Source organism: Sorex fumeus, unplaced genomic scaffold, assembly GCF_029834395.1.
Source record: "Sorex fumeus unplaced genomic scaffold, SorFum_2.1 ptg000131l, whole genome shotgun sequence".
Lineage (NCBI taxonomy): Eukaryota > Metazoa > Chordata > Mammalia > Eulipotyphla > Soricidae > Sorex > Sorex fumeus.
Window position 1 is genome coordinate 20,027,242 of NW_026606188.1, and position 15,087 is coordinate 20,042,328.

The window sequence follows — 15,087 nt, forward strand, 5'->3', positions numbered from 1 at the left end:
TTGTTTTTGGGTCACACCTGGTGGTGTTCAAGAATCACTCTTGGAAGGACCATATGGGTGTTGGGGATTGAACCTGGGTCAGCTCCATGCAAGGCAAATTCCCTATCTACTGTACTATTGCCCTAGTCTCACTTTTGTTTCATTTAATTTTTTGTGTGTATGTATATGTATATATATGCACACATATAAAATAAGTGTATAATTTATATCTCTGCATTGCTTTAAAAATTTTTATTAGTGAAACACCATGAGATACAGTTGTAGACTTACAAATTTTTGTGCTTGGATTTCAATTATACAATGATCAAGTACCCATCCCTCCACCAGTGCCCATTTTCCACAACCACGGGTCCCAGTATCCCTTCCATCCCCCAATCCCCCCATCCCACCCTGCCTCTGTGGCAGGGCATTTCCCTCTGTTCTCTCTCTCCTTTTGGGTGTTGTGGTTTGCAAAAGAGACATTGAGCGGCAATCATGTTTGGTCTATAGTCTACTTTCAGCATGCTTCTCCCATCCTGGGAGGATTCTCCCAACACCCTTTATTTGGTGCTCCCTTCTCTATCTGAGCTGCCCTTTCCCCTAGCATGTGTAGCTGGCCTCCAAGCCATGGAATAAACCTCCTGGTACTAATCTTGGCCACTCTTGGGTGTTAGTCTCCTATTTTGTTACTTTATGTTCCCCAGATGAATATCTCTGCATTACTCTTAACTTTGTTTCTCTTGTTGTTAAACCTCCTGACTTATATTTTATTTTATTTTATCCATCTTTTTGGTTTTTGGGCCACAGCTGGTGGCACTCAGGGGTTGTTCCTGGCTCTGTGCTTGGGAGTGAGCCCAGGCCGTGATGGGGGTCCATAAGCTGTGGATAGAACCAGGGTCCGCTGCATGCAAGCAAGCAGGCAAGCAAGCACCTCACCTCCTGTAAATATCTTGGGTCCTGTTTTTCTTGTTTCTTGTTTCTTTTAAGTATTTTCCTGCTTATTTTCATACCTGAAACATTTGCATGAATGCCTACAGTGTGAAGGTCACATTGTTAGCTGCTGACTTTTATTATATTTCTTTGTTCTGGAATGAAACCAAGTTACTTAGAATCACTTGATCCTTGTTTTTTTTTTTTTTTTAACTTTTAGAGGCTTGAGAGACAGTACAGGAGGTTAAGACACCTTGCAGATGGCTGTGTTTGAATTCCTGCACCACATATACCTTATATGGTCCTGTGAGTAGAGAACTGGACTAGTCCCTGAATACTGATGAGTGTAGCTTAAAAAAATGCATTCTTTTATGGGGCACAGAAAACAGCCTTCAAGGCTAGGGTGACTTTGAGGTGTCTCCCGAAGCTTTAGGCCCTGCATTCAGGAATCACTCCTGGCAGGCTAGGGATACAATATGGGATGCCAGGAATCAACCCAGATCAGCCACTTGCAAGACAAATGCCCTACCCAATGTACTATTGCTCCAGATCCTCAACCTTTCTTTTTAATCAATTCTTTTCCTCACTAGATTCTAAGTTCTGTGAGGTTAGGAACTATGGCCTGTTTAGACACAGTATACTGTGAACAGAAGACACGAGAGAAGTCAAATGAGTTAAGAATGGAGAGCAATGGAAGATCTGTGTAGCACTAGAGCAATGTCTGAGGCTGCGAGGTCCAGCCCGGGGCTGCCGTTTCCTGCTCCTCAGCTGCTCTGACAGCATCCTGGCCACATTGCCCAGTACCACCCTGACAGCCCAGACGGATCTTATGAGGTTGCTCCACCAGCAAAGAAAAGCCCCTCTGCTATTCAGGTATACGGCCCAGTGGGGCTGCAGCTGAGCCCTCAGGCCCCTCTTCCTCAAAGACTCAACTTCTCCACCTACTGTAGTAGACAGTTGGATCCTTGGATGCCAAAAAGGTCAAACAGCACCCCCTACAGGCTGACATGAGAATCAAGAAGATGTGAAATCTGAACCCCAGGTCCATACCTTACTGCTCTGTCCACCTTGGACAATTTACTTGACCTCTCTGAGAGTTCATTTCCTGTTAATAGGAGAATTAATATGCCATATCATGGCACTGGCACATAAATGGGAGTCAGTATTGTGATTTACTTAGGGTCCTTCAAGCAGGATCAGGTGAAAGGGCTGATGAGGCACCTAGGAGATGGGGGGGTTGGTGGATTAGTGTGCTCCTGGAAACCTTACCGCTAGGGTAAAGTACTTACTTAAGAGCCAGTGCTGTGCCATGGCACATCAGTGAGCACATCAAATAACTAGACATCAAACCTAATGGATGCCAAGTAATCTGTTTCCAGCTTCCCAATAAAATTGTTTAGAAGTACATTTCATGTGCCTTGGACAGAAAACCACAATCAGATACAGACAGAGAAAATAACTGGCAGGACAGGGAGAATATGAGCTGGCAGGAAGATAAGAATGAATACATGCTTGGTGGGAAAGCGAAGGGGAAAAGATCATGAAAAGCAGTGAGAAAACAAGTGGTTTTCATGAGACACAAGGAGCAAATAGAATTATTTGCACTATTAGACCTCCGACTACATACGTACTTCTCAGAACTTGAATAATTTAGCTTAAATCGTATAACTTTGGGGAAAAAAGCTCTGTTTGACCTTTGTGGCATTCAAAGATCCAATTATCTACTGTGGGTGGGGAAGCTGCAGTCTTTGAGGCAGAGGGGACTCTCATCGCTGATCAGCAGCCCAATGAGATCCATCTGGGCTGAAGGCCGGCTGGTCAGTGTGGCCAGGATGCTGTCAGAGAGCAAAGGGGCAGGAAACAGTAGCCCTGGGCTGGATCCAGCAGCCTTTTCTAAGAGAAAACCAACCAAATGTTTGAAATATTTAAAGAGAAAAAATTCAAAGAAAATTTAAACAAGTGTTTTTAGCTCAACGGATTCAGGAATAGTTAGAGGATTCCGTGCAAGTGGAGAAAAGATTAAGCAGAAGGGGAGGGGGGATATTGACCATCTGTTCTTTCTCTCTCTCTCTAGTGATGAATAAAATGAAAGTAAATGGGCTCAGAGGTAGTGGAAGAGGCTCATTTTAACATTCTAATGGTTATTAAAAATAGAAACTATTTGCAAAGGAACCTTATGGAATTTCTTACCCTGAAAATCTGCAGAACTAGACAAGACTTCGACTTTTCTAAATATGAAAGTAGTGTCATGTTCCCAACGTATATTTATGGCTTGTGAATGACAGACCATTCTGAGTTTCTTTTTTGGTGTCCACCAAGGGGCACCATTGGCAAAGGGCGCTAGCTGACTCTTCCAGCAGATTGGAAGTGGACAGAGGGTAAAGATGGCTCATGAAGGGGCCCACACATCTGCTTCAATTTGGGTTTTTGTAGAAAGGGCCTTGTGCATAGTCCTGAGGGGTTACCTCAAGGCTGTACACACACACACACACACACACACATACACACAGTGAAGAAAGACAGTAATTAGCCTAGTTTGAAAAGCTGTGGGATGCAACAAGTGTTTGTACTAACAGTGAAATATTTTTTTCCTTTGGGTGAGACACTGGGACTATTGTGGGCAGAAAACAATGAATTCTCATGGGGCAAAGTGATAGTACAGCGGGTCCAGTGCTTGCCTTGCACGCAGTTGACCCCAGTTTGATCCCTGGCACACCATATGGTCCCCTGAGTACTGGTTGGGGTAATTTCTGAGTGCAGTGCGAGGAGTAACTTATGAGCATCACTGGGTGTGACCCAAAACCCAAAACCAAAACCAAAACCCATGAATTCCCAAATCACCTATGAACAACAAACACTGCTAATCTAGAGTTACAATGATTTGAAACTATATTCTCAGTGATTTAACTATAATTACTGTTTTATCTTATTTCAGTCTATAATGACTGCTTTATTACCAGAGAAAGAGTTGGGTATTTAGTTTTACCAAAACATTAAGACTAAGAAATAGTTCAAGTTAACTGAATTTTCTAGTATTCCTGACTTCATGATAGTCACAGTAAGACCATTCAAAACACTGAATAAAGTCCTAACTAGTGAGCAAACTCCAGCCTGATCTTAAAGTAGAGGATTCTGGGCCTCAAATGGCACCCCAATGGGTGAAAAGCAGAGAAAGAGCATGAGAACAAGTGGACCTAGAGTCTTGAAGAGACAACGGTGAAATCAAATGTCCAGGAGAAACTTTATCTACATAATATCCAATACCTGATATACTCTGATGGAAATAAATTAATTCTTCAACAACATTTCTAAGGGTTACTAAAACTTAGTGAAAGCTTCTCACAATGACTCCCACCCAAAGTGCAAGCTCCACTGGGGAAACTGAGCAAAATCCCAAAGTCTACCCCTGCCCCCAAAAAAGGCCTTTGCTGTCCTGAAGGCCTAAGCTTTCCTGGTGTAAAATTCCTGTGAAAACCCACAGTCCCCAGTGTGCTTACTGGCAAGCCTGAGGTGATTAGTGCTAAAACATCAAAACCAAACCAGCATTAGCGGCAAAATTCCTAGGCAGGGGCACAGAAATGGGGTTAGGTCAGAAAGTCAGGGGAACCGTTTTAGAAACCATGTGTGCAGAGCAAAGCTACAAACACATAAAAACGCAAAATTTCCTAAAGATAAGTTTCACTGGCTCATGAAATGAGACTGACAATGCCAGTTGTGACCAACAGCTGTGACTCTTTCTGTGACTGCTGCTGCTCCTACTGGGGCACCCAAGGAGTACTGAGAGAGGTACTGAGGGTGTCCGAGCCCCTCTGGGAAGCAGCAGGCTTTCTCTGAATTCTAGGAGGAGGCCTGCATGAGTATGATCTGCAGCCTTAGGGAGAGTGTCTTTCTGTACGTAACATCGCCATCAAATAAACAACCCTGTAACATTACCAGTGCCGTATCCCAGCCACCCCAGATGGTAGCTAATCGCCTGAAAGAATTAATAGTGCACCTCCAAGCACATTATTCACCCAGAGAACAGTTCAGGCAATGGAAAGAATCTGGCCCATTATGCCCCACAAAATTGCTAAATAATATGCAATCACAGAAATGAAGCATGGCATATGGTAATCTCTCTACTATATTGAGATTCATTGTAATAAAAGTGCTGTTCAAAGCCCTGACATAGAAATTTGAAAAGCATACCTTTCTTTTCTGGAAGAAACATGACAATAAGACAAGCCAGCCCTCCTAGGCTCAGAAATGTCGCTAATGTCCGCTTCCGACCGAACCTGAACAATGGGATGAAACGATACAGGTCTCTTGAGAACGTTATCATGCATCTCTTCCCGCAACCTTTCTCATACCATGTCCTTAGTTTCATTTCCTATGTGCCTTTGATGGCACTGACCAAGCAGCAAAACAAAACAAAGGAAAATGTATGAGGGGGCAGGATTAAGTGGCAGGGTTGGGGTGCAGGGGAGGAGAGAATAGATGTTTCTTAGCTCTGTGCTGAGCCTGTTTGTGATGTTTTCGAACTGTTAACTGGATTAACAATCCATAAGGCAGACACTGTTGTATCCTCCACCTGAAGGAAATGGGGAACATAGCATAGAGAATGAAGGTGCCCAACATAGTTCATTTTTTGGTTACTGGAATCTTCAGAAAACATTAAATGCTATGAGAGAAACCTCCCTCATTTTCTTAAAAGCACAAGCAGGAAAAAAAAGTCCACAATTCTTGTTAATATGTCACAATTAAGTGAAAAATCAGATGCTATACAAGGAGAATTAATTATCTAGACTTTGAGGAGAGCTATTATCAAATCTGCATTTTGTCTATTCTGCTTTATTTTGGGATCATACCCATTGCTGCTCAGGACCTTCTCCTGGCTCTGAGCTCAGGAATCACTCCTGGTAGGGACTGGGGAAACATACAGGATACTGGGGATTGAACCCGGGTTGGCCATGTGCAAGGTGAGAGCGTTACACTGTACTAAGACTCCAGCCCACAATCTATTTTTATGAAGGGCTGCAACTGCAAGATTACGAACATTGATATCTCTTGTAATTTTCATGACAATTTTGCCAGAGGAAGTTTCTAATTCCGAGCCTAAGAATAGGTTCACAGTTTTAGTGAGGTAAATCAAAGTCATAATGCTTCTAGTGGCTGAAACTAGGTTTCAGATCAGGACTGTCCACTTCCTGCCACAGGCTCTCCCTCAGCATCAAACTGTGATCCAGACACTGGTGGAAGGAGGGGTGAGAGACGGGAGAGAAAAGCATCTCCACTCACTGAGTGGGACCTGATAGTCAGTCCGGAACAACCTTCCAGAGACGGCCCTGGTGCTGGTGTGGTGGTGGGAGTGGGGGCAAGACACAGAGACTACCCCAGGGGCAGTCCTTATGACACTCTAAGTGGCCATCAGGGGTATGCACCAGAATTTCTAAGGTGACAAAGGAACAGGTCCTGGGCACAAAGGGGAAGCCAAGGACAGACTATGCTCTATGATCCAGCAACTGTGAATATTCTCCATAGGAAAGCTATGCACTGTACAGCAACTAAAGCTGTTCTTTCAAACACCCCAGTATCCATGACAATGCATCAAGCACCACGTGGAAGGATGATTTCTGAAGGAGAGAAAAGATATAACCCACTGGTCCCTAGATCACCCAGAAAGAGACTCTGAGTTGCTTGGACAGGGGTTATATAAAGAGGCATTCAGAGAAAATTGACAAATGGGTCATCTATAAGAGAAATTTCCTGAAGTATTTCAAAACTGTGGTCAATGACAATGTGTCACAAAACCAGGATCTAGTCTCCCCTCAACAAAGTCCAGTGGGTCTGAGAGAGGGGAGAAAAATCCTTCCAGTTTGTCTTGTGTGAAAACCTTTAAGTGATAGTGGCTGGGTTGATGCATTCTCTCTACATAAAGTCAGCAATTCTATCTGCCAGGACCAGCAAATTATACACAGACAATTCAAAAACCTTTGGCAATAATGAGTTTTTAATATTAAACTGAAAATCTAAAACTTGAAACCCAAGAAATACTGCACTATAAAATGAATTATCTGTTGGGTAAATTGGGATTTGAATCACCATGGAGTAATTGACAGATGTGGCACGTGGAGAAAGAATATTCAGATACTCGTGCTTCATATAAAGACCGTATGTGTATTCCATATGGGGTCCACCATAGTCATCTGTACTCACCATTTCCGATTAATCAAGAAGATACAGAGAGGGTAAGATGGAATCTCTATGAGGCCAGATAAGGCCAAGTTGGCATAAATATTTCCACCGAGATCCCCTGCGCTCAGAGTTAAGCCATAATAGACCAAGCTGCACACAAACCTGCAATTGGGGTAAAAGACAAGAAGCATAACAAAAAAAGGATATGGTGGATTTGACAGAGAGGAACCAAGATAACGGATCTGTCACAAGCAATAAGTTTGACTCTCCCAAGTCTTTTACTCCCTAATTTTCTATTATAAGAAAGGAACAAAACACAAGGGTCCTTAAATGGGATCTCTCCAGACTAGAGAAAGCAAATGAGTGGCTAGTTCCTGAAAAACCACATTGCAGTGAGTTAGGGGAACTGTGCACCTCACATTCACACTATTGTAACCATGTTACATGAGCTACCATAATCATTTTTTAAACTGTGCTTTGAGCAAATTTCCAGTTTTTAATAGAAGAGGACAACTCTATTACATTATTTAATTCAGTATTTGAGAAGGCTGGGAGGGTTTGAGCCGCATGGACCCAGCAGTGCTCAGGAACTATTCCTAGGTCTCTGCTCAGGAATGACTCCTGAGGGTGTGTGGGGGGACATACATGGTACCAGGGATTCGAACCAGGGTTGTAATTATAGCCACTGTAGCTACATGCTAAACAAGTACCTTTGTATTATCTCCCTGGCCCTTAACTCAACAATTTTATGATATATGCCATGGGCATTTGTTGGGATAGTACCCAAAGATCACTCCAGTAAGAGCTCCAGATGAGAAAGCCAACAGAGGGTGCCCCTGTGCATAAGGACTAAGAAGTACTGAGATGGACAACTGACCCCTTGCCCAGGTTTTCTCACCAGGCATTCAGTAGACCCCCAGGACAGTAAAAGGAAGACAGGTACCATGGCAGAGGCAGTATCTTCTCTGGAGAATGGAACAGAAAAGGGCCCTCTGAACAGCCACTAGTGTGAGCTGCCCACTGCTGCTATGACACCTCCTGAGCACTGCCTGGAGGGCAGGTAGCGTGTGGGCACGGACCCTCCCTCCAAATGTCTAGGAACTCAGAAGCCCAATGCCGCCCTGAAGGTCCTGCTTGGGGTTTTCTCAAAGTAGAAGACATGAAAGGAACCCATATTGTTAAAAGGAAACAAAACCAAAACCAGAAATCAGCTCCACGAATACATAAGTAGGGTTTGGAAACTGTGCATTTCTATACCAACAGTAAACCATTTGGGGTTTGGAAGTTTGTCCATTTGTGTTTGCACATCACTTTAACAAATATTTACCCAGAGGGGGAAATTCCCATTTACTTCCTTTTGGTTTTACAAAGAAAACCTCAAATGAGTTCTGACTACAATAAAATCAGACAGGAGGTTTTTGAAAAGACTTCTTTTATCCATCTCTGTGCAGGAAGCAAGCAGGCCAAGTGCCTTGGGTCATTTAAAATGGGTTCAACTGGTGATACTGGTGGAAGGAAGTTGACACTGGTGATGGGATTGGTGGTAAACACCGCAAATGAGGCCGCTACCTCCCTGCAAGGCTGGCTGTTGGGACTGTCAGTCATTTGACACAAACAAGGAACAAAGAGGCAGACAGGACACTGTGTACAAGGATACAAGGTGACATGGAGCTGATTGTGTTTTTTCTCTGTGTTCCCCCTTCTCCCCCAGGCATCTTGCAGCAGGGTGATACATATAAACTCATGCCATTTTCTAAAATTAATTTTGGGGTGGCATCAGGGATCTAAGCCAATTTCCTTTTCTTTTGTTGTTGTGATGCCAAGGGATGGCACATCAGGTTGTTATGCTGGCCCCAGCAATGCTGTGGATCCACTTCTCAGCTGTATCCATGCAAGACAGGTACTCCAACATCGAGCCATACCCTTGGGGCCCTATAAAAACACGCTAACTACCCTCTTTACCTGCACTAGAGAACAGTCGCTTACATAATGCCATTCCTAATGTGACATGTATGCTAATGTGTGCTATTCTGCATTTCCATTATGATTCCCAGTGAAGGAATTTCTGCACGGAATTAAAACACGCACACCTATTTAGAATAAATCGTGATGGAACGTAGTCAGACACAAACCAATGGCACCAGTTCAGGACATTAGAGAAGTTTAGTGACCAGCTGGTGGTGAGCGCGACGTTAGCAGAGGGGTAAGGTAAACCAAGACAAGCTCCCACAGCCCAGATGTTGAAGTTGGGGCGCTGCTCCCAAGTGTTCCTGATGGCAGAGTCAGTCACTGGGATGCAGATTGTGGCCATTAAAATCATTGCAATCCTGTTTATGGGTCCCTAACAGAATTTTAAAATGCTAGCATAATATTTAATGGTATATTTAAGGCATGAAGGAACTATTCTAAAGGTACTACTGGGGGAAACAGTCGAAGACTGGAGGTTAAACACAGAGTGTCATTTTGCTTCCCAGTTAAGCCTTTCTCCAATGACAGACTCACAGAAAAGGTTCTCAAGTTTGACGGCATCTTCAAACAGAACAGCAATATGTGCAATGGCTTTTCCTCTATTATCATGTATTTTAACAATCTGAGCCTGGGGGGAAAGAAGTTTATTTGAGATGAGATCCTCTAGCTGTATAAGACAGAAAATAAGCAAGGGATTCTCCTGGCTCTAAGTCTCTTTTGTCTGGTTTTTATCTCCTGAAGGCCAGAATCCAGTATTAGCATTCCTGGAAAAAAAAAAAAACCCTTCAAGACAAGAGGAAATAAAAAGCAGGTGTTCCTTGGGGGCAGAGAGTTTGGTGCAAAATTTTATAAATCTCTAAATACCTGAACTTTCTTAGTATTTATTTACTTGACAGCAGGTAGCATCATAAATTGGTAGGTTCTATGCTGTGTTGTCAAATTAGGCCTTTGAAGAGCCCCTTAATCTCCATGTCTCCAGGCTGGAGTGCTTTGCTCAGCATCTACTAATGCATCTGTGATATTGCAGGGCTGCTAATGCAGCGATGAAGAAGCCAACAATACACACGGCACTCAATACAGTGCAGTAGGAGAGTCTAGATACAAAAAACATCTGTTTGTGGGGTCTTACTCTACATCTAGTATTTTTCTTAGTTTTATACATAAAATCGCCTTTTGAAATTTTTCTCCTTTATTCCTAGTGAAAACGTAGGTTTCCTGGATTGGAGAAATAATACCTTGATTAGGGCTATCGCCTTACATGTGGCTAATCTGGAATCAATCTCAACAACCTATATAGTATCTTGGGCCCACTGGGAGTGATACCTGAGAACAGAGCTAGAAGTTAAGTCCAGAGTATCAACAGGTGTAGTCACCCCAAAGCTCCTCCCCCACCACAAAAGAATATGAAGGTTTCCAAACAGCCTTCATGGCATATACATACAAACCATAATATCACAATCCTTTCAGTCAGAAAGTAGAATGTTTATGTCCCCCCACAAGACCTTAATCCCTGGACTGTCTCTGCCCCTACACGGCTTCTTAAACTTGTTCCATGGGTAACCCCTTTTTGCTTGAGAAATTCAACAGGGGAGACACTGCCATGAAGACCCTGCACTAACCACATTAATATGAATTAATTTTGGGTCATTTTGTGATCAGAAACTTTTTATTGCTGCCAAGATTTTTGTGTCCCTGCACCCCTCTGCTCCATTCAGTTACATGGCATCTCAATGGACTTACTTTAAAAAAAAATAGTGAAGCAGGGTAGTTTTTATAAATATTTACTTAGATGCAAGGGGAGAGAAAGAGAGGAAGTAAGTGTTCTAGATGGACTTCTCCAGAGTGAAAAAGCAAACAGATACTGAGATAAGCAAGTGAGATCGGTGTTTAAGGAAGAACACGGGCCAGAAGGGCCTGTTTGGGACCTCACACCCATAGCTTTAGAAGCAAGGCTCTAAACATTTAGAGTACTAGAGCACAGAGTGTGAATTAAAACCCACATGCACTCCACAATGCACATAAGATTTGCTTCTTCATTTCTCCCAGTTACAACCTCATTCTTCAGAGGAAACCATCTTTAATTATTCCACAGCATTTACATTAATGCTGAGTGCACTGAAGGAGGCAGGTTAGAATAAATTACATTTGAAAATCAGGTCAGAGAGTACTAATCTTCTTCACTGATTTGTCCATGTGGCTCAGGGTCTGTCAGTTCCAACTCTCAGAATCCCCTTTGTATCTGGGGTAACATTTGGCCCACCCCAGTGAGTAAGAATAATATGAAATATGGCACAGGTCATTGCAACCCAACCCCCAAATATGCACTATTAGTGCTATCCAACCCAAACCCCAAATACACACTGCTAGAAAATGCTCTTTAGATACGGCTACTTCTGGTAGGCTCTCTTGCGTCCCATCTTGCTGCTGCTGTTCGGGGGGTGGGCAGGTGGGGGGGGACAATTTATAAGAAATACCTCATGGGAAAGATATGTTTCTGATACCCACTTATACAGGGTCATGCACCATCTCTTCTCCCGCTGGAGATGCTGCAAAACCAGAGGAGAGCAAACAGTGCCTGGTTAAGAGACAGGCTCCTTGTTTTTATGAGAACAACCCAAAGGAACAGCAAGAGGCAACATTTTCTATGACCCTGATGAAGGGAGAGATCATCAGGACATTCTGTGCAATCTGGGAAGAAGGTTGTCCCAACAGCCTTGGATATAATTACCAGATGAACATCAGAACGAGTGTGTGCCCCAAGAGAACCCGGTGACGGAACAGGTCGAGGAAGCTTCCTGTCTGCTCACCGCTGCGGTGCACAGGCTGTGTCAGTGCAAACGTGCCCTTGGGCCTGCGGTTCCTCCTGGCAATGAGGCAGAGGGCTGCATCAGCCTCCCGCAGCCGGCCCCGGGAGTACAGCCAACGGGGCGACTCAGGGATGGACCTGCAGGAGACATCATGAGAGGCTGCGTTCAGACAGGCACTGGGCTAGAGAAGACAACCCATCCCGGTGGGATGCAAATTCCTGTTTTGCTTTAAAGTTGGAGCCTCCCAAAGGGTAAGTGGGAGAGGAAAAGAGGGAGACTTAATGCCTGTAAGGCTACATAGGGCTCTCCTTGATGACTGGAGACCAAGAAAGTATTTTCAAAGCTGCAGGATAGTAGGTATGTATTTTTCTAAAAAATAATTTTGGGGGGCCACATCAGCTGTGTCCCTGTGTTTAGGGATTAGTTGTGACAGGCTTGGTGGACCATATGGGGTATCAGGGATTGAACCCAGGTGGGCTGCATGCAACGCATGCAGCCTACCTGCTGTACTATCTCCCAGACCCTGTATTTACTTTTAAGTACAATTTCTTAATTTAGGTTTTTTTTTTTTTTTGCTTTTTTGGGGGTAATACCCAGAGATGCTCAGGGGTTACTGCTGGCTCTGCACTCAGAAATCATTCCTGGCAGTGCTCGGGGACCATATGGGATGCCGGGGACTGAACCTGGGTCTGCCACATGCAAGGCAAACACCCTACCCACTGTACTATTGCTCCAGACTTTAAGTACATTTTAATAAAGGACAAGTTCAGTCTATAACTCTGAATAGTACAAATTCTTCGTTAATAAGCACAGGTAGGGATAGTGCTCTCAATTAGATTCAAGCTTTATTAGAAACTTGTATGCATAGTTTTTTTGAGTTCAGGAAAATCATCTCAAATACAGAAAAAAAATCTTTACTGTCTCCTTAGAAGACAATTTTATTAGACCGCTGTGTTATTAATATGAGAGATTATTTTTAGAATTAAAAAAGGGGGCGGGCAGAGACATCACACAGCAGGTAAGGCAACTGCCCCCCAGACCTGAACTCTTCCTTCCAAGGCGCTGCCAGGAGTGCGGTCCTATAAAAACAAGGGGAAAAAGGAACGAGGACAAAAGCAAATACTTTATTACAACATAATTATTTTTCAGCACTTACTGCTTCAAAGTACTCAAATCAGGTTTTGTTTTAATATATCTAATGGATATATCCAGAACACCTAAGATTTTAAAGAATAAAAGTTAAATTTTCCGTTTAACTTCCAATTACCAAAAAACACCAGCTATTTCCTCCCCTAGTTACAAAGTCTTCAACTTCAATCCCTGGATCCTGTGTATTAGTTCTGAACTAGAGGACTGGGCAGAGATTGGGCAGGAATACAGAAGCTTTGTTTACTAAGCACAGCATCAAGTACCTTTTGAGCTAATTTGACATTATTTGCTTAAAATTCTGGCTGTTTAAGTGCCATGTAGAATTTTCCATGTCATTCAGTAAGGACAGTGAAGTGACAACAAACACTTGGAACTGGAACTTCATGGCCGGACAGTCCATTTATAATTACCAATGGAGCACCTTTATTTTGTCCTGAGCAAGGGAATGAGTGCCCAGAGGAAAGACTTGGGCATGTCTTTCATGGTTCGGCAGGAATTTTCCCAGGAATCCTGCTACTAGGAAGACAGATAGTCATGTGAAACTGTATGGTCAACAAAAGCTGAAACAAAGATTTTATACAACATCCAAGAAAATTTGTTAATTTCTTTGCTGCCATTTGATTATTACTGATACGGGGGTAAATAAGCAAGCACTGGCCATTAGGTTGGATGATCATCAAATGGATCAATTAACCCAATTCACAAGTCCTTAAGTGAGATCTAAGGAAGCCACCAGATTAAGTCTAAATTTAAAGAAGTCTAAATTCAAATGTAAAGCTAAATTCAAATGTAAAGCTACTGGGGCAAATAATTAGGTTGGAATAGCAAATAAAATGCTAGAAAGCATGTGAGAATAAAAAATATAACTGAGGGCTGGGAGAAGTGAGAATCAACAAGAAAAGAGCCAAATTATTAACAGTTGTTAATACTGGGTAAGGTAAAGGAAAAGGTAAAGGCCCTCCCGTTGATCGTCGATTTGCTCGAGCGGGCCCAGTAACGTCTCCATTGGAGACTTTGTTGTTACTGTGTTTGGCATATCGAATACTCTCGGTAGCTTGCCGGGCTCTCCGAGAGGGGCGGAGGAATCGAACTCGGGTCGGCCATGTTGGCCGCTTGTAAGGCAAACGCCCTACTGCTGTGCTTTCTTCCTTCCACCCCTTGACTGTGTTTTCAGTACTGTTTATAATCCGAACACATTACTTTTTAAAGTCTATAAATCATTTCTCTTTTGCCCACACCCTATGGTGCTGAGAGCTTACTCCTGACTTTGCACTCAGGGCTCACTCCTGGCAGGGCTCAGGGGACCACATGGGGCGTCGGGAACCACGTGCAAGGTGCACCCCTGCCTGCTGTACTATCTCTCCAGCCCCTACAAACCATTTTTGAAGATGATATTTTGAAGATGATATTTGGACTTTGGAAATTTGACCCTGAGTTAGATAAACTCTTTCTACTTGGTAAAGGGATTACCTTAATTATGTAAAATTAGGACCAGGTATTTCTCCACATTATGAGAAGACAGTGAATCTTCTAATACAAAGAGTCACCTCACTGCCAATAGATAGATTTTCATTTTTTTTCATTTCATCATCCTGTTAATCGTCGATTGCCTCGAGCAGGCCCCAGTAACGTCTTTCATCCTAGCCCTGACATTATATTCACGGCTCTTTAGGAGAATGAGACCCATCATTGTTACTGGTATTTGGCATATTTGGTACGCCACAGGGAGTTTGCCAGACTCTGCCCTGTGGGCAGGCTACATTCGATAGCCTGCAAGTTTGTCCAAAGTAGGAATGAGATAATAAGATGTCATAAAAAAAAAGTTTTGATAAGATGTCGCGCTGCCGCGAATGCAGCCGCGCGGTTCCGGGATCTGCATTTTATAGTCTCTGAGTCTTGGCCGCTGATGGGATTACACGGCGCCAGGGGGCCAGGTGGTGGGTGTGACCCCCGCCTGCTGGAATTTGGAGGATCTGGATGGAAGATGCTCGACTCCAATCCGAGTAGGCTTGGAGGTCTCGGCCCCGGAACCCACGTGGCTTTGTCCCTCTGCCAGTACCTTCATGTGTGCGGAGAGTGG

The 15,087-nt window shown here is 43.4% G+C and overlaps 1 protein-coding gene across 1 annotated transcript in view; it reads right to left on the reverse strand.

Annotated features, from left to right (window-relative positions):
- Nucleotides 1–15,087, reverse strand: part of SLC22A15 (solute carrier family 22 member 15) — a 96,566-nt gene that overhangs the window by 14,271 nt on the left and 67,208 nt on the right. Inside the window, exons 6-8 of the mRNA XM_056106533.1 lie at nucleotides 11,780–11,995; nucleotides 7,105–7,245; nucleotides 5,098–5,183 (exon numbers count right to left, since the gene is read on the reverse strand). Of these exons, the coding sequence (XP_055962508.1) occupies nucleotides 5,098–5,183; nucleotides 7,105–7,245; nucleotides 11,780–11,995 (443 nt within the window). The remainder of the gene's footprint in view (nucleotides 1–5,097; nucleotides 5,184–7,104; nucleotides 7,246–11,779; nucleotides 11,996–15,087) is intronic.